This window comes from Astatotilapia calliptera, chromosome 7 (genome assembly GCF_964374335.1).
Source record: "Astatotilapia calliptera chromosome 7, fAstCal68.1, whole genome shotgun sequence".
Classification (NCBI taxonomy): Eukaryota; Metazoa; Chordata; class Actinopteri; order Cichliformes; family Cichlidae; genus Astatotilapia; species Astatotilapia calliptera.
The window spans coordinates 5,283,824-5,304,432 of record NC_137428.1 but is presented as its reverse complement, the minus strand read 5'-3'; the positions used below and the strand labels follow the sequence as shown (position 1 = coordinate 5,304,432).

At 40.5% G+C, this 20,609-nt stretch overlaps 1 protein-coding gene across 1 annotated transcript; it reads right to left on the bottom strand.

Moving 5' to 3' along the window:
* Positions 1-17,426: 17,426 nt before the first annotated feature.
* LOC113025166 (C-C motif chemokine 14-like) lies at positions 17,427-19,923 on the bottom strand. The gene is made up of 5 exons (XM_026172646.2): positions 19,677-19,923; positions 19,523-19,550; positions 19,305-19,406; positions 17,998-18,121; positions 17,427-17,877 (listed from the first exon to the last, which is right to left on the bottom strand). Exons 2-5 carry the CDS (start codon positions 19,530-19,532, stop codon positions 17,775-17,777), a joined length of 339 nt encoding a protein of 112 aa, XP_026028431.2. The 5' UTR covers positions 19,533-19,550; positions 19,677-19,923; the 3' UTR covers positions 17,427-17,774.
* Positions 19,924-20,609: the final 686 nt, after the last annotated feature.

The window sequence follows — 20,609 nt, the reverse complement described above, 5'->3', positions numbered from 1 at the left end:
TTCAGTGTGTTCCGCACTTTGGTCTTCCTCTGTTGTTTTTAAATTTGCTTATGAATAAATTAACTTGACTAATGGCAAAAGAGCCCAAACTGACAGCAAAATATGTTACAAACATGAGTAGTAGTAAATCTGGCAAATATTTCATACACACTCAAACCACTGTGACGGTAGTTTGAATGTATATGAAAGACATAAAGTCCATCTATCTTCTTCTGCTTACCCACTTTAGGGTCGTAGAGGAACTGGAGCCTGTCCCAGCTGCTATAGAGTGAGAAGCGGGGCACACACACTGGGCAGGTCGGCAATCTGTTACAAGGCTAATGGAGAGCACCATTTATACTCACATTCACACCTATGGGCAATTTGAAATAGCCAGTTAACCTGACTCTAGTAGCTGCATGTAGGAGTCTGAGTACACAACAGTATACAGGGATATTACACAAAACTACAAATATCAATAAGGAAGGGGACAAGAAACATGTGAAAGTAATCAAGAGAACAGAGTAAATAGGAAGTAAATCCCATAATACACTATCAAGGCAAACAGGAAACAATCCAAAAGACATATTACTGAATACAAAGTCGAACAAAAGACCGAGACAAAGAGACTCTGGAGGGAGGACAAGGGAAAAAATACAGAAAGACGAGACAGTGAAGGGAAAACACAGGGACTGAATTCAAAGACAGCACCAGAACTGTAAACCATCTAAATCCGCATCCAAAAGTCTAAAAAACAAACAAACCTATAACTAGAGCTTAACTACAACAAGAATAAATGCTTAAAATTACTCAAATTATAATTGAAATAATTCAAAACCTCAACCTAACAATAATAAAAATCTTAAGGCTCTCAAAAAGCAGTGAAACCAAACACACTTAATAATCACCATGAGTGCCAAAGATAAAAAGTGAAAGTTTTTAAGTAGTCCATCGTGAGCTTTAAGGAAACAAGAAAAAAAATATGTCTGGCTTCAAAGTCAGATTTTCAGTCAGTTTGAAGGAATGAATGAATAATAATGAAGAAATATGTGATGTGTAAATGTGGATGTTGGAGACTTTTTTACAGGGAGTGCAGAATTAGCAGGCAAATGAGTATTTTGTCCACATCATCCTCTTCATGCATGTTGTCTTACTCCAAGCTGTATAGGCTCGAAAGCCTACTACCAATTAAGCATATTAGGTGATGTGCATCTCTGTAATGAGAAGGGGTGTGGTCTAATGACATCAACACCCTATATCAGGTGTGCATAATTATTAGGCAACGTCCTTTCCTTTGGCAAAATGGGTCAAAAGAAGGACTTGACAGGCTCAGAAAAGTCAAAAATAGTGAGATATCTTGCAGAGGGATGCAGCAGTCTCAAAATTGCAAAGCTTCTGAAGCGTGATCATCGAACAATCAGGCGTTTCATTCAAAATAGTCAACAGGGTCGCAAGAAGCGTGTGGAAAAACCAAGGCGCAAAATAACTGCCCATGAACTGAGAAAAGTCAAGCGTGCAGCTGCCAAGATGCCACTTGCCACCAGTTTGGCCATATTTCAGAGCTGCAACATCACTGGAGTGCCCAAAAGCACAAGGTGTGCAATACTCAGAGACATGGCCAAGGTAAGAAAGGCTGAAAGACGACCACCACTGAACAAGACACACAAGCTGAAACGTCAAGACTGGGCCAAGAAATATCTCAAGACTGATTCTTCTAAGGTTTTATGGACTGATGAAATGAGAGTGAGTCTTGATGGGCCAGATGGATGGGCCCGTGGCTGGATTGGTAAAGGGCAGAGAGCTCCAGTCCCACTCAGACACCAGCAAGGTGGAGGTGGAGTACTGGTTTGGGCTGGTATCATCAAAGATGAGCTTGTGGGGCCTTTTCGGGTTGAGGATGGAGTCAAGCTCAACTCCCAGTCCTACTGCCAGTTTCTGGAAGACACCTTCTTCAAGCAGTGGTACAGGAAGAAGTCTGCATCCTTCAAGAAAAACATGATTCTCATGCAGGACAATGCTCCATCACACGCGTCCAAGTACTCCACAGCGTGGCTGGCAAGAAAGGGTATAAAAGAAGAAAAACTAATGACATGGCCTCCTTGTTCACCTGATCTGAACCCCATTGAGAACCTGTGGTCCATCAAATGTGAGATTTACAAGGAGGGAAAACAGTACACCTCTCTGAACAGTGTCTGGGAGGCTGTGGTTGCTGCTGCACGCAATGTTGATGGTGAACAGATCAAAACACTGACAGAATCCATGGATGGCAGGCTTTTGAGTGTCCTTGCAAAGAAAGGTGGCTATATTGGTCACTGATTTGTTTTTGTTTTGTTTTTGAATGTCAGAAATGTATATTTGTGAATGTGGAGATGTTATATTGGTTTCACTGGTAAAAATAAATAATTGAAATGGGTATATATTTGTTTTTTGTTAAGTTGCCTAATAATTATGCACAGTAATAGTCACCTGCACACACAGATATCCCCCTAAAATAGCTAAAACTAAAAACAAACTAAAAACTACTTCCAAAAACATTCAGCTTTGATATTAATGAGTTTTTTGGGTTCATTGAGAACATGGTTGTTGTTCAATAATAAAATTATTCCTCAAAAATACAACTTGCCTAATAATTCTGCACTCCCTGTATATAAGGACTGTGCAGCATGGCATTAAATATAGACCTCACACCTAAAAGCTTCTTTCAGGACACAGAGACACACACACACAGTAATGCTGTGAACTGTCATCTGGAGTGCAACAGTGGTAGATTGGGAGGGAAGCAATTTAAGACCAAAACACCTGAAGGGAAATATACCTCCACACACACACACGTAGACACACACATACTCGCACATACACACATACCCCTTCTCTCTGAGCTTCGATGCCTAGCTCCATGTGGTTGGCATGGAAACAGAAAAACTCCCCCCAGATGAAAATGAGATGCCCCCAATACGATTCACGTGGGAGCACAATGGGAACATTAAGATGAGGAATTATAGGAATAACATCCAACATGCTAATGCCTTTGATAGGTCTTCATTGTCAGTCTTCACATGAGGAGATTTAAATCAGTCCACATGTTAGACCCCACCGAAAAACAATGATTATTCCACATGTGTCAGAGCTTATTGTTGCTGTTTTAGTATCTAAATTCTTTTGTAAACCCACAACAGAGTGAAAAGAGTAGAAATCTCACCCTGAGGCAAAGTATCGTCTGAGTCATACGTGTTAATCACCCCCATCAGCCCCCACAGACTGCGGTCATTTAGAGCTGCAGGGCAGCAAAAGTCTTACTCATAGCATCCTTCAAACTCCCAGGCAGACCAAAAATAGCTGACAATTTTGGGAGTCTGCATGGCAACACAAAACATACTTCTGGTATATGTGCAAAGTTCCCAGGGAAAGGGTTTTATACATATATATATATATATATATATATATATATATATATATATATATATATATATATATATATATATATATATATATATATATATATATATATGTATGTATGTATGTATGTATATATATATATATATATATATATATATATATACATACATACATACATACATCTCTCTCTCCCTTCTCTCCCTACACACACACACACACACACACACACACACACATATATATATATATTCCTGAAGACTATTGAAAGAAATTACAGGAGCGCTTTGCTAAGACAGTTCAAGCTGTGTTGTTTGGCGGCTCAAGACTTCTGCACTGTATATTGCTATGTTGAGCCCCAAATCTGCCCATAAGTTATAATAGAATCACAGTACAGTAATTTCTTTAGAAAAAGCAATGGTAGAGGGAGATTTATATATTATATATCTAAATATATAATTATAGATATATTTAGTCATTTTCTCACCAAGTTTTCACGCTTTTTTTCTCCAAAATTTGCCACTTTAATGTGAAAAAACGTTATTTTTTCATGGATTTTTATACCCACCAACGCCATGCCCCTTAATTTTTTTTAATACGTTGTTATGAGTACATGTCTTAAACTGTAGTTTAAAATACTATTGGTAAAAGTATTTGGTCTACCACTAGGTGACAGTGTTTCACTAGGTGAAAGTGTTAGTGTGCTTGCCCTTAGTGGGAAACAAGAAAATTGCTTACTTGTTGGGTCCTTCTGTGGAGTTTGTATTGTTCTCTCACAGTCCAGAAACATGTTCATAAAGTCTGATGGAAATAAATCAGCCAGTATGAGTCTAAACACCTCTCTGTCTTTCTTTGTGATGGACTGGTAACCTGTGACAGCAGGGAAATGTAAACTATTTACAAGCAATAAAAAACAAAACCCCATTTTATACACTTAGCTTTTCTAATGCATTATGTCTAAATATTTTAATACGCGTTCCACTAACTCTCAAGAGTCGGGATTTAACAGAAGTCCGTGAACGCCGCATGAACTCTCGGCGGTCCCTTTGAAGTGCAGTTTGTGGCTGGAGCTGAAGCTGCCCTCGGAGGTAACAATTAGCTTATGTTAAAAAAAAAAGGTTTCTGTATAATGATATTATAATTTTCAGGCTCTAAACAGGTAATAGCGCCCTCCGGAATAGTTGACCTACGAAATTGACTTTTAAAACCTCAACTTTCAGTCTATTCTTCTGATAATTCGCCACGGGTTTTTTCCCCTTCTTAACCTGGGATAGGCTAAAGCTCCCACCCCCACCCGCCGCCACCTTGAACTGGAAAAAAAAAGTGAGTGAACATCCATTACCCTGTAATATAGTCATTTTAACTCGTGTTGCTAATCCCCAGATTCAGTTACACTGATCGCTACAATGTTACACACTCCACTTGTACTTAGAATCTTCAAATAAAAGTAAAGATAGCATAACCTTGCTTGGTCCTACAACCATTAAACAGTTTAGTTTGAAACGTCAGTAGTAACCAGTTATATAGGAGCTTACTGATTTAGGCACCATAATTTATAATAAGGTACAGAAAGGGGAAGAAACGTGTGGAGAAGCACACGAAATACTTCCATTCAGTAGGTTTCAGTCGCTGATTCGTATCATTCCCCTCACCTTTTAGGATGGAGTGAAGTGTTAAAGGCAGGCTAGAGGATGTGAGTAAAGTTGCCCCCCCCTTCTTCAAATCCAACAAAAGTGGTATCAAACGTTTGTGCTACGTTTGTGCTGGTTTGTGCTGCAAAAATTTTCTTTTGTGCTGCTATCATTTTAAAGATATTAATAAAAATTTCTAGAGGTCATCAGAGGTCAACCAGCCCCCCCACGTTAATTAACCTCCTATGAGCCGAACTCTTCCACGGCATTCATTTTTAATTTCTCTTTGATATTTGGGCATATTGGGGCCCGATGAATGTAAAAACAAAGAATTACCAGATTTTATTTTTTTAACCTTATTTTTATTTTTAAGAAAAATAAGAGCCACATATGAGGATATTCGTTTAAAATTTTGATAGAACTGTAGCAGTGTAATGTCCTCGTAGGTGGATATCAGGCCCTTCTAGAGCAAGATTGAGTATTTTGGTCTAAATAACCGAAAATGTGATGTCCACATATGTGGACGCCAGGTCCTAGGAGGTTAAATCAAACAAAATGGGTGTCAATCAACTGTGCTACGTTTGTGCTGCTAAAATTGTTGTTTGTGCTGCTTCTGTTTTAAAGATATTAATGAAAATGTAAAGGTCAAAGGGTCAACCAGCCCCCCACCACCACATTACCCAAATCAAACAAAATTTATGTCAAACGTTTGTGCTATGTTTGTGCTGGTTTGTGCTGCAAACATTTTTGTTTGTGCTGCTATCATTTTAAAAATATTAATAAAATAACGTCTTGATGTGTGCTTAATCATCCAGGTAAGTAAATCCCAAAAGGTTGATACTGTTCATCTGGACATTTTCAGTTGGAGAAACGTCACTCATCCAAGTGACTTCTTCATTCTCAGCTGACTGCAGGTTTCCCCAACCTTATAAACACCCGTGAGTGAAGTTGCCCCCCCCCTACCTTCTTCAAATCGATCAAAATGGATGTCAAACATTTGTCCTGCAAATTATTTTTTTTGTTCTGGTTATGTTTCCCTAATTTTATAAACAGTACATGTACAGTGAGAGAGAGATGTTACATCTGTCTTCACTTGCATCCCAGTCACGGAAGCGTTGTAGGTAGTTCATAAGAGATTACAGGATCACCCCAACCTCAGCAACAGGACCAGGACCACTCTCAGCACTGATCAGTTGTGTTTGCTTTTGGAACTGTGTCTTAATTCCACCTATTAGGCAGAAACCTAGGTGTGTCATGGGTTCCCCCAGGCCCCTGGTCAAAGTCACCAAACCAGTTCATAAGCAGGTACAGGTGTGGCCAGAAGGGTCCTCAGAGGCACTGCAAGACTGCTTTTCCACCACAGGCTGCCACACATGACAACACCACAGACTTTCAGGAATATACAGAAACTGTCATTGCTTACATCCCAAAATGCATCGATGATGTCACAGAGATCCCTTGCCAAAATCAATACACGCAAAGCTCCAGGTCCTGATAACATCCTTGGACGAGCACTGATGGACTATGCTGTGGAACTCCCAAATGTCTTCACAGACATCTTTAACACATCACTAGGGTCAGGCCGTCGTTCCCACATGCCTCAAAGCCTCCACCATCATTACTGTACCCAAGAAGTCATCTACCTCCTGCTTTAAGGACTACTGTCCTGTCAAACTCACCTCCATCATTCTAGAATAGAATAGAATAGAATAGAAAACTTTATTTGTCAATTTCTTCAAATGTACTTGCCATACAAAGGAATTAAAATTACGTTTCACACTGTCCCATGCGTAGACATTGACAACAATAAAGTGCAGATGCACAACAAAAAACAGCCCTAACAATAAGGTAATATTAAATAGGTAACAGGATAGACAAAAAAATAAATAAAAGTGTTCCAACAGTGTTCCCTGGAAAATAGTATACTAGTCTACTTGAGGTAGTCCCAGGTTGTGGTTGGTAGGGGTATTTTGTTTTAATGCAGCATAAGACTATAGCAGCAGTAATAGTAATATAATAATACAAATAGTGCTAAAAGAAATACTAAAAATATATAGCAGCAGGTGTGTGCAATTGCAATGCAGAGGTAGTTGTTTCCAGTCAGGAATGTTTTCCAGTTCTTAGTTCAGAGAGTGTTTCCTTGTTGGAGAGTGTGCGTGGATGGGGGTGGGGGTGGGTGGGAGGGGTAGAGTCCAGTCTGTCTTCCTATACTTCTGCCAATCTGGTGATTCTGCTGGCTGGGAGCCAGGAGGGAAGAGAGTTCAGCAGTCTCACAGCCTGGTGGATGAAGCTGTTGGTGAGCCTAGTAGTGCGGGAGCGGAGACTTCTGTATCTCTTTCCAGAGGGCAGGAGGCTGAACAGACAGTGCGCGGGGTGGGTTGCATCGTTGACAATTGTGATGGCTTTGCGGGCGAGGCGAGTGGTGTAAATGTTTTGCAGGGAGGGGAGTGGTACACCAACTATCCTCTCAGCTGTTCTCACAATGCGTTGTAGAGCTTTCCTGTTATAGTCAGTGCAGCTACCGCCCCACACAGTGATGCAGCTGGAGAGGATACTTTCAATAGTTCCTCTGTAGAATGTGGTCAGGATGGGTGGTGGAGCACTTGCCCGCTTGAGTTTGCGCAGGAAGTAGAGGCGCTGTTGTGCTTTCTTGGCCAGTGATGCTGTGTTAGTGGTCCAGGAGAGGTCCTCACTGATGTGGACCCCCAGGAACTTGGTGCTGCTCACCCTAACCCTTATTAAGTGCTTTGAACGGTTAGTCATGCATCAAATCAAATTATCGCTTTCGCCCAACCTGGATCCATTTGAGTTCGCATACCGAACTCAGCAACTCATTCACAAACTGGATCTGCTGGGGATCAGCACCTTGCTGTATAACGGGCTGCTAGATTTCTTGACAGGAAGACAGCAGACAGTACGGGTCGACAGCAACACCTGCAGCCCAAGAACACTGAATACGGGGGCTCCCCAAGGATGTGTGTTGAGCCCCCTTCTCTTCATTCTGCTGACCCACAACGAGATCTACTACAGGGGTGAAGTTAACCATCTTGCAGAGTGGTACAGCAACAAAAACCTGTCCCTGAATGTGGAGAAGACCAACAGCGACTCTACTTCCTCTGCAAACTGAGAAGCACAAGAGATTCAACCCCCATTATGAGCACCTTCTACAGAGGCACAGTTAAGAGTATCCTCACCAGCTGCATCACTGTGTGGTATGACTCCTGCATTGGGTTCTGCAGGAAAAAATGACAACGGGTAGTGAGAGCAGCCGAGAGCATTGTGGGGACCTCTCTTGCCTCCCTCCCCAGGAGATCTACTGCACCTGCCTCATCTGGAAGGTTCTCCTGCAGTCAGCTGAGACTGAAGAAGTCACTTGGATGAGTGATGAAATGTTTCTCCCACTGAAAATGTCCAGATGAACAGTATCAACCCTTTGGGATTTACTTACCTGGATGATTAGGCACGCATCAAGACGTTATTTTATTAAGATTTTTAAAATAATAGCAGCACACACGAAAATTTTTGAAGCACAAACCAGCACAAACGTTTGACATGAATTTTGTTTGATTTGGGTAATGTGGGGGGGCTGGTTGACCTTTTGACCTTTACATTTTCATTAATATCTTTAAAACAGAAGCAGCACAAACAACAATTTTAGCAGCACAAACCAGCACAAACGTAGCACAGTTGATTGACACCCATTTTGTTTGATTTAATTCATGTGGGGGGGCTGGTTGACCTCTGATGACCTCTAGAAATTTTTATTAATATCTTTAAAATGATAGCAGCACAAAAGAAAATTTTTGCAGCACAAATTAGCACAAACGTTTGATACCACTTTTGTTGGATTTGAAGAAGGTGGGGGGGGGGGGGGGCAACTTCACTCACATAGAGGCAGAGGTGGCAAAAGTATACACATTATGTACTTAAATAAAAGCGCTGAAAAAGGTACAGATTCAAATTCTTTTCTCAAGTAAAAGTGAAAAAGTACAGGTTCTGAAATGTACTCAAAGTAAGAAAGAGATAAGATAAGATAAGACTTCATTGATTCCACAACGGGGAAATTTTTGCGTCACCTCAGCTCAGGTACAGACATCAGAAGGAAATACAAAAATACAAATAAGTACAATCAATGAAAAAAAGTAAGATAATACACTATATACAATGGTAGCATACACAGTATGTGATTATGGATATGGTTGGAAATATGGAAGACATAAACTATATAGCTTGACATAACTATTGTACCACTACTATTCCTATGTATAGACATGTACACACACACATGTACACACTAAATATACATATGCATACATATACATACATATATACCTGCACATGTCCGTACACATGGAAGGTCCATTATGCATGAAGTGGTGACCGTGGATGTTCAGTGTCCAGTGACTTATGACATCGTGATTGAGGAGTTATAGAGTCTAACTGCTGTTGGGATGAATGATCTGTGAAAGCGCTCCTTCCTGCAGCGAGGGTGTTTCAGTCTCTGACTAAAGGAGCTGCTCAGCCCACTCACATACTCGTGCAGTGGGTGATGTGGGTTGTTCGTGATGGATGTCAGCTTTACTAACATCCTCCTCTCGCCAACCACCTCCACAGACTCCAGGGGACATCCCAGCACGGAGCTAGACCTCCGCACCAGTTTGTCAATCCACTCCCCCAGCAGGCCACTGCATAGAAAAGGGCAGATGCTACCACAGTGTCATAGAATGTCCTTAACAGAGTCCTGCAGACTCCGAAGGACCTCAGTCTCCTCAGCAGGTGGAGTCGACTCTGGCCCTTCTTATACAGGATGTCTGTATTTGTAGTCCAGTCCAGTTTATTGTTGAGGTGAACACCCAGGTACTTATAAGAGTCCACTATCTCAATGTCTTTCCCTTGGATGTTCACCGGTGTTGTAAAAGTAAAAGAAAAACTTCATTTCAGTCTAAATTTTTAATCTCATAAATGTCTTCTGCTTGAGTCACTAGTAGAACATGAGATGGTGGCCACACATCATTGCTTCTTATCCCTTCTGAGATATGTTTTAGTTTAGTTTAGTTTAGTTTTTTATGTGTTTTTATCACTGCTGGCACAATGAGACTGCGCCTGCAGCCTTTCACGTTGCACAAGTAGTCCCGCTCCTCCCTGACACCACATCCACGCATGTTGTTGCAAGAAGGTTTGCTGTGTCTCCCACTACATTCTCAAGAGATAGCAGGAGAAGTGGTGTTACGTGACAGGAGCTGGTCAGGGCTACAAAATGACATCAAACTAGCAGCAGGACCAGAATCTGCCCAAGGAGCACTGCTGGAGGCCTAGAAAAGGACCTCCAGCAGGACCAAAACAGGACAATTCCCAGCCTCATGTGGCGTAAGGGTAAAGGCAGTTCTTGTATAATGAAGGTATTCATTTCACTGATGGCCCTCATGTTCCCCAGATTTGAATCAAATTAAGAATCTGAGATGTTACGAGCATCCAAAGCTGCCAAAAAGCACCACAGAGTTCCAGGAGCCCATCAGTGACCTGATTTAGCTCTGAGAGGAGCCTGATCTTTCGACAGTGTCCCGGAGGGTCTTATGGACATGGGGTCCATAAACATGACTCATCCACATTATGGCACAAGTTTGATCAGCCTCGGATTTCAATTTTTAATGTTGTTGGTATGATTTTGAAAACAGTCCTCAAAGCATTGCTGATTTTGGTTTCCAATGACTGTTGTTACCTATTAATCTTCTCATCAAATTATGTAATGCAAAGTATTCAGGATTCTTTGAGTGTCGTGTCTCTTTCTGATATAATGTAAAGTGTGGGAGAGTTTGTGTAATGCTTTAGGCTCTTGGTAAGGCTCTAAACAAAAACATAGCACACTTAGTGATATGACATCAATATTATTGAATGGTATGTTTGTCTTTGCTGTAATAAAATTAATTCGTTATACAAAAAAGAACCATAAACTTGGTGTATTTGAGAATAATCTACTTTCCTTTTCCTGTTAAACAGAATCATGATTGACTTTGAGGAGACAGACTTCATTTTGGAAAATCAGAAAAGAAAAAGAAAAAAAGATCTCAAAAAAGACAAAAAACACAAAACCAACATGACTGTGAAACCACAAGAGAGCATCCAGAAGAAAAAGAAAAACTCCCAGCTCAAAGAAGAAAAGAAGGAAAGGAAACAAAAGAAAAAGGAAAAGAAGAAAGAAAGGCAAAGAAAGAGACTGGCCTTAGAGCTAGGCAGCAGTGTTGTATTTAAACAGTGCGGTAGTGCCCAGGAAAAACCTTTTGAGAAGCCTGAAGCATCAAAGCCGCAACAAAATGAAAAGCTGAAGCCTGATCGTCTGACTCAAGACTCCAAAAAGAAATGCAAAAGAAAAAAAAAAGTGGTGTTTGAAGTGTCACCCTGTTACATCCGTGTCAAACGGCCTAAATTTGCGTCATCCTCCACCAAAGAGGAGGCGGCTGTGAAAGGCGCTGAGAGCTGTTCACAGGACGCAGTGACGGGGAACAGCCGCGATCAGGACTCTCAGGGCACCAGTGATGACATCAACAGCCAGGACTTGTTTATTACCCAGAAGACTTTCAGAACATCGCTCTCCGAACCCTCCAGCGGGGAAGTCAATGACGGAGCCCTTATGCTATCTCCTCAGGTGCGAACACAGCAAGGCGAGTGCCAACAGCTTAAACAATTTCATGAAGAATCAGAAAAATGGCCACATGACTCACAGCCTCATCAGCTCTTTGTGCAGCCAAACCCAGAAGAACCTGAAGAAGGTAAAGGACATCCTAAGATACATAAGCAGAGAAAAAAGTCCCTTCTGAAACAAGAAAACACAAACTTATCTGGAGAGCAAAGAGTCTCACGTTCAGTGCATTTAAAGCTCAGTGAGGGGCATCCTTTCCTGGAGGAGCCAATCATTGTCGACTCCTCCCTGGATCTTGGAGAGCGTTCCCCTTCATGCCTGCCACATATTAATAAGTCATTACTTCCTGCCAGGTCCACAGTGAGCTCTTCCACACAGACAGAAAACTTCTTCACCACTGAGCTCTCCTCCTACCTCAGCTTCTGCCAGAAAAGTAGACCAGCTGTTTGTTTCGATGACGTGAAACCTTTAGACCTGAGCCTTCCACACAGGGTGAGAAAAGACCACAGGAGCTGTTTGTCAGTAATGGAGGTCAACCGTGAAGGAGAAGGAGGCATGGGTCCATCTGGGTCTTCACTTGTGAAAGAAAATCAGGTGCTTTTGGGTCGAGGAGAAACAACTCCCAGTCCGCAGTTGTCAGAATCTGATCAAAAGTCTGCTGATACAACGACATCCAGCGAGGACAGCGAGCAGCCGTGCCGCGCTGGCAAGCTGGACCTGATTCAGGTGATACCACATGATCCTATTTGTGTAGTTACAGAGCAACAGATGATAAATTAATTCATCTTACATATTGAACTTTATATTACAAACTTCAGAGCTAACACCAGATATCTTTTTATGTGTTTTTCAGCTTCAAGCCTCTTGAAATCGCAGTTCTCTCTTTTTTTTCACAAAAATACTGAAAATACTGGCGTAAGATGTCCCACTGATGGGAATTCTGCTGTTTTATCCTGTTTGTGGAAAAAAAATGTAATGTACAGCTCTTTTAGGAGATTACTGGGAGATTTAAAAAAAATAAAAGTATGACTGTAAAGATTAGTTTGTGGAAGATGTAGGTGTAAGAACCATGATAAAATATGAAAAACAGATTTAACAGTTACAAATTATTGATATTTATTTTCCCATTCTTTGCCACTCAAAGCCTATCCTGTATCCTATTTTTTACTAAAAGTATTCAATATAAACACACACTCACCAGCAGAGTGGCGGCAGGGTCAGTTAACCAGCTCTAAGGACACTCTCACGCTAGTAGCGACCACAGGTGGGTTTTGATTATCGATTTATCGATTAAAATCGATTCTAGCTTGGATAACGTGATATCGATTTATTAAAATGCTGAATCGATTTTTGAATACAAATTTATTTTGCCCGAAATGCAAGAATCTCAGGTTAAACCTCACAAAATTTCAGCAACCACCAAACAGCTAAAGCAGTAAATAAGAGCAGGTACAGGGATTCTGCACAAAGACGTAAACACAAAGCGCGGAGATGTGGCTTTCTCACCCGACGGCACGGACACGGTCGGGGCTGGAAGCCGACAGCTCGCTGATTCTGATGTTTCGGCGAGTCCGCGCTTTGTGTTTACGCCCTTTTTGCGCTGATTCTGAAGCTGTAGGTTTTTATCTCTCTCCAAACAATATTGACTGAACCAGCAGCAAAAGAAGATCCAAACTACACTTCACACTAAACATCGTCATGAATTCCCTCCCAGTTTTGCTGTTTTGCTTCCACCACAATAAAATCACACTTCATGCAGAGCTCGCTCGCTCTCTCTCTCGCTTGCTTGCTTATTACACACAAGTCTACAGTTGTTTACAGCGCTGTCGGACACTGTTTTTTTCCCCTTTTACTCACTTCTAAAAACAAATCCTCATTTCTGCTGTTCAATTATGAACAAATTTAAACTTTTTAAAATTATGCAAAATTGCAAAACACTTAGCTGTGTTGCAATTCTGTAACTTTGCTCTGCTTCACTTCAGCAGCATCAGGTAATGTTCATGTGTTGATTAATGGTTTTCTTTCGTTTTGATCTACTGCAGAATATTTTTAAGGTCATCTGCTATAAAATCCCAGGCCAGGAAAATCTCCTTCATGTTTTTCTGTGTTACTTTGACACAAAGGCATCTGCTGTGATGCTTACACCTTTGATAAAGTCTCGCAAGTGTCAGCTTTCTTTTTATAGATATAAAAATATGGAAATGTACTGATGCGTGATCAGAATTATAGTATTTCTGACTGAGGCAAAATTTCCCCGATTAAAATCGAATCGGATTGAATCGAATCGTGGATCGAATCGATTCGGGACCTTGTGGATCAGAATCGAATCTATTCTAGAAATCAGTGACGATACCCAGCCCTAGAAGCGACCATTGTGTTGTTCAAAGTTTTAGGAGCAGGGGTTGCTCAGTAGGTAGCGTGGTGGCCCCATGATTGGAAGGTACCTGAGCAAGGTACCGTCCCTACACGCTGCTCCCCAGGCGCCCAATGGCTGAGTGAATTGGTTAAATGCAGAGAGGAACTTCCCCACAGGGATCAATAATGTATATATTATTATTATTATTATCTTTCAATCAGTGACAGACGTTCTTTGACTAGTTCCAATAACCAAGACTAGAAAACCATTGTTGATATCGTATGTCCAGAGCACTAATAAGGATTACGTGCATGTACGCTGACTTCAATATTTGAGGCCATGTTGATTATGAGTAACACCTTGTAAAAGTACATATATAACACAAAATAAGGATAAAGATAATATGGTCACCTTTAATGCTTTTGTTTAGGACTCTTTTGACAAGTTGCAAAAATTAGTGTCACGTAGATGTCCGAGTTGTTGGCAGGGCCGATAAAAAGTATTAATTCAGTAAGGACTAGATGTTACAATCCCAGACAATGCATGAAGATTCATTCACTTTTTTAAACATCTCTCAATCTGTCAGATTTCTCTTATCACCCTTAAAAATACTGGTGACCAGCAGTGCTACCCCTCAGCCTCCTAGTAGACACACTACTAGGAGGCTGAGGGTATCAAATTTAGGCATCTTATTGGGGGCAACTCATGTTCAAGAAAGAAAATTATCCAGGGCTGTGCATTTCAGTTGGTTCGTGTATTTTGACATTATAAACACTTAAGAATTTCTGTTTTTGCTGAGCAGTAAGAAATATTTATCAGGAGAAAAGGAGTAACTGAAGTTTCTTCCACTGTTCAGTAACACTGTGACTTTTTTTGGTCCTCAGGTCAGAGCGGTCCAGATGAAACTGAACGAATCCTTCTTTTTCAAACCCAAAGGAGAGGGACGGTCACCCAGGCCTGAGTCACCGCTGATGAAACTCTCTCAGGGCAGAGACACTAAAAGGAGGAAGAGTCGCTGAGGTCACAAGGTTTTAATATAGGCTGCTATTAGCCCTGTTGGCTGACGTCAACAAATAAGATGTGACGTTTGTGTTGACGTTAGTGGCCAATAGTTATCTGTTCAGTCATATCAATTTCGTGCTGACTAAATGTTCAGAATTTCATCTGAAAGCCTTTAAAAACTTTTATATAAGATTTTTTTGCTTCCCTGGAACAATTAAATGAAATCGTTACTGCCACACGAACAAACAAAGAAGACTTTAAAAACAATTATTTAACACATTAATATGGACCTAGAACTTCACAATTGCTCCAATTGCTTAAACTTTCCTAGCAGACACCATCTAACGTCTGGAAAACTGTTCAATTTTATGAGCTTCAGCTGAGAAGCAGCGTGTGTCAAGTGTCGAGCATTCCTGCTGAAACTCAGCCTGTGCCTGAGGGTCTTTAAGTAGAAGGACAGCTACATTAACACTATCAGTGAGCTCAGGTATTTTATTATATATGCTGTAAAGTTCTGATCTACATTATATGGACAACAGTATTGGGCCACACGCCTCAGTTCAGGTGTTTTCGGTCCCATTATCATAAGGTTAAAACATCATACACCCAGATGTGCAGTCTGCCTTTACAAGTATGAACATGGTCCTGCAACATCAGCACAAACACTGTGTGCTGGGAGTTTCATGGCTGAGCAGCTCCTGTACGTGTAACGTGTAGCTGTACGTTTATCCAAATACTATATGTTAGGAACATGAACAGAAGAAACATGCTTCCATTAAAAGAAAAATAAACTTCTGGGATAGAAATGACTGATTACTGTCTTTTGACCTGTTGTTCTAAAGTTTTTAGTATTCTGTCATGTTTTTTTAAATTGCTCTGTAAGTTTGTCCGGCAGTGGCAGTTTTTTGATGCCATGTCGCTATGACAGCATGTCGTAGTTCATAACATCATAACAAATAATCTGTTGTTAAAGTTTATTTATTGTGACGTAGTAGAAGTTCACTTTCTGTTGAGTGTTGATGCAGTATTTACCAAGTTCTTAAATGGTGCTAAATAAAGATCTTTATTATTTAAGTCTGTCTGCCAGCAGAGTTTGTGTGTTCTGCTATGAAACATGGAGAATATGTGAAGATGAATTAAGACCTTATATTCAACCAAGTGCTACAAAAGGCAAGCTACATGAGCAACAGATGTTTTAAAATGATCTCAGTGTTTTCAGATGGATTAGTGAGAGTACAGATCCAGAGGTGGGCCAGACCCACCATCACAGACAAGGAGAACATGCTTGCAGATAAGTTCTGATGCACAAACTACTGAATAAATGCCAGCTGATGTATTACATGTGTTTTGCTTGCACAAATGAAACATACTCTTTGAACATCAGAGCCGAACAGCAGTGGTGCAGAGGTAATCCAGCACCTCCGTCTCATTGGACAAAAAGCTTTTGGTCAGAGTCCAGTCGGTTTTCACTTTGGTCAAGCTGTTATTGCTTAAATGTGTCTAAAGCATCCTAGAGTCTGATCCTGGGAAAGCTTCACTCCTCACTGGTCTCAGCCTCACATCTCACAGCAATCAGATATGGAAGATTGAATTCAGAGCTCTCTTTTTCCTAATTATTCTTCTGAAACCAATTTTATTTCAATTCTTACTTTTAATCATTCTGGAAACAAGATTAAAAAAAAGATAAAAAAGTTACTTTGTTGAAACACACCTCTTTCTTCTCCGCTTGTGTTTTCACGTTTCCCTAAAATCCTCCAAAATCAGTGTAATTCAGTCCAAGTCAAAGTGGCCACCAGGGGTCAGCTGTTGCCCTTACAAGATGGGCTTAACAGCATGAAAACAACACAACTAGTGTCACTTTAAATATCCACTGGTCCCGTCCCAACTAATGGCCTATAAAAAGGTATTTTACCAAGGTGTCACGCAAGAAACATTTCACTATGTGTAAAACCAATGAGCTGTCTCAAGACCTTCACAACCTTATTGTTGCAAAACATTGCTCCCTTTTTTTGTGATAGCCAGCTTCCCGCTTGCTTCCCTAACTGCAGCTGATGCGACAGGGCTTCGGCGCGGGTTTGCTGCCGTTGCTGCAACTAGGAACCGGGGAATATGGAGGAGAGAGGTGTGAATGTTTTTCATTTTTGTTCTCCGTTGTGGGTGTTTGTGGAGTGCATGTTCAAAATAGTTGGGAATGGAAGCAGCTGAGGATGCTAGTTGGTTATGCTTTTCATATCTGAAAGTGCAATTGTTAGTACCTTGATATCTTTTGAATCAGATATCTGGGCCTAAATCCTGAGAAGCCATGAAAACTCTCCAGTAAGCTCCCATCCAAAAGTATGGCGTGGTCTGCTGGTTCCATTCTGCAGCCGTGTCGTTCTTTAATGGTGAGGCAGGAAATGGACCCAAAGATGCAGACTTGGAGGCAACCTTGAATAACCAAAGACTGACCTTTATTTAGTTGGCAGCTGCAAATCCATAGTACAAATGAAGACAGAGATGAACTAAATCAAGGAAGTACTACAGCAAAACAGAACTAGGCATGGGGAACATAGGAGGACAGGAAAAGCTTAACACCTAACAATATCAGAATAAAAACATAACCTAGGCAAAGGTAACATCCAAACTGAAAACTCCAAAAATATAAAAAGGAGAATATAAAACAGGAAACTGGGTATGCCCGGTACAAAACCCAGGCTGCAGCTGTCTTATAAAATTGCTAGCATGGGTTAACATAACACAAAGCTTTATTATGCTTGATCGTGAACTCTGAAGAGCTTTATTCATCATCGTTCTGCAGATTGGTCATTGATGCAAAAGCTTCTTGAGCCCAGGTGACGCTCTGGCTCACACAGATGCGCCTCCCGGTGGCTGTACCGATCCTGCAGGAAGATTACAAGAGAGTTAGGATAGAAGATACCACGCTGTGGCTCGTGTTTTCATGCATTCTGTTTTGTGTTCAGAAATTACGATTACTGAAATTACTCATTGTGGTGACATACACAAATGCTTTTTCCAGACAGGCGCTGTGAGACTTGAAGACAGAGACTATATTCTTCTGTGGTATCCTTCCAGTAAAGAATTTGAAACAGCATTGTCCATGAGACATTTCAAGCAATTGTTGAGCTAAAAGGAAAAAAAATAATAAAAAGACAGTAAAAAATTCAGTTTCATAGCAGCATGTGTCAAAGGTGTTGAGCATTGTTGCTGAAACTGACAGTCTTTAAATAGAAAGGCAGTGACATTAACACTGTCAGAGCGCTCAGGTCCTTTATGATATACACTGATGATGTTTTGAAATAACTCATCAGCCCAAGATTAAATTTTAAACAGAGTGGAGTTGCTTTCAAGTTTTGTAAAATGTAAAATGCATTAACAATAATAAGTTAAAGTTAACAACCAAATATAATCTGAGGTTCAGCTGATCTGAACATTGATTGAACTGAAAGACAATAAAAAAGATTTTTAAACACCACAGCTATTTAGGGATTTCTTAAAGCCAGCAGAACCTTTGTTCCCTTCTGACTCTACTAACACTCACTGAACATGAACTATCAGCTCCCATTAAACCCTTCAACCAGAACTCATGTGACAGTAATCTGTATTGATTAAAATAAACACAACCTTAGTCATGATCATTATAATGGTCCTAAATGACTCATGGCAAGATAACTAGCTAATACTGCAGAATTCCTCTTAGTTGACGCTGTTCTTTAGTGATGCAAATATCCATTTGGGGCTCATTTAACCAGCTGGTAACGCAGCTGTGAGGATGATATTATTTTCAACATGTTTTGTAAACTAAGAGAAAAAGGTGATTCAGAATCTTGAAATTGACATTTCTAAAATGCAGTTGCACAAAATAAAATAAAAAATCATAATAAATCCCTCCAAAAAGTTTCATAACAGATTAAAATGCAGCATATAGAACTGATTAACAACAATAAGTTTATTTAAAACCAGATAAAAACAGGTATAATTGGAAATAATTCGTCTAAATTTCAGGAGCAGGAGCGTTCCTCCAAACACTCCCCTGCACTACTATCTGACTGGCCCAGGAGCCGCCACCAGTCCCCTCTGAAGCCTTCCTCAAACCCCAGCCTCAATTCATGCTCAAACCATCTGCCATTATCTACTAGAAATGCTGTCAAACCTTTTTGCAGATGTGGTCCCAGTTAATTAATCTGAGGTATAATGTTCACTCATTTTCTCAGTGTAACTTGTAAAAGTTACGACCAATCAAATAAAAACATTAAAGGGCCTCAGATTACATTTATCTTCAGACTGTGAAGCAGACTGACAGACTTACGTGCAGCAGCGCAGTAATAAACCGTGAGCAGCAGAAGCAGCAGTCCCACTGTGGCCTTCATGTTTACTCCTCTCTGGATGTGATGATGTCCTTCTGCTGTTGCTGTAAGAAGTGATCTGAATGTTTAATGCAGTCTCACGCTCACTTAAAGGGCCGTTATATGTTTGTCATGGTGAGTTTTTACTGTCACTTAAACACAAAGATTAGAAATCACCAACCAAGCGACATCTCTGCAGCTACTCCACACTGCATACAGAGACAGATAACATCAAGAGATATAAATGTATGCGACTCAACTAAGTAGTTACATTTAAAATATATTAATCTGAAATGAGATGACCCAAATGCATACTGTACAAGGAGAAAACGCACCTTTTATGAGGACAGTCCAAAGTCCAAAAGATGCAACAAGTCCAGACAGTGCAAAAAAAAGCAAAATAAGTCCAAGAAACAGACAAGAAGCACACAAAGGCAGATCACTGAGGAGTTAAAGAAATGCCACCTCAAAGATTAAAGGGAGATGGCTGTAAAAACAGGATTATGTAACAATAGGAAATGGGAGGGAAACTAAGGAGAGCAAATGGAAAAGAAGAAAAACAACACAGAGGAAGTAAAACTTGACACAAGACACAAAAGAAACAAGCTAACACATTAAAACAGGAAGTAAGTAAACACTGAAGCCAGGACACAGAAAATAGACTCTGGGAAACACTGGAAAAGGCTTTGAGAACACAAAGAACTACAACGAATAAACCCGAAGGCAAAATACTAAACAGAAAATAAACAGGAAACAAAAGTTAATCAAGAGATTACAATGGAAAACTAAAAATGAAAGTAATTGAGAGAAAAGCTCTAAATAATCCTAAAATCCACAAACTCCCATGATGGAAAAAACATGAACGTGACACGAAAAGAAAGGAGTGAAAGAATAATTCCAGTTTTTTTCTTCCACGTGTATTTCTTTTTTCTAACACGCCTCTATTAACCCTTACAATCCATATGGGCTTCACTAGGAAACAACATAACAAACATTTAGCAGAGTCAAATGACTTCACAGCAGTCATGGGCACCTGCTCCAATCAAAGGCTGGGTGGTTCCATATGTCCCAAAATTACACTCAGTTGACACTTTCTCTGGTACAACGTGCCTTTATCAGGTTTTCCCCATTTTACCATCAGAGCTGTCTCAGTTCTTCATGGCACAGATTCAAAAAGATGCTGAAAACATTTCAGAATTTGGTGAGCAAATTGTGTGCTGTACATCCATGATGTGTCTCTCCTGTTCCAGCACATCCCAAAGGTCCTC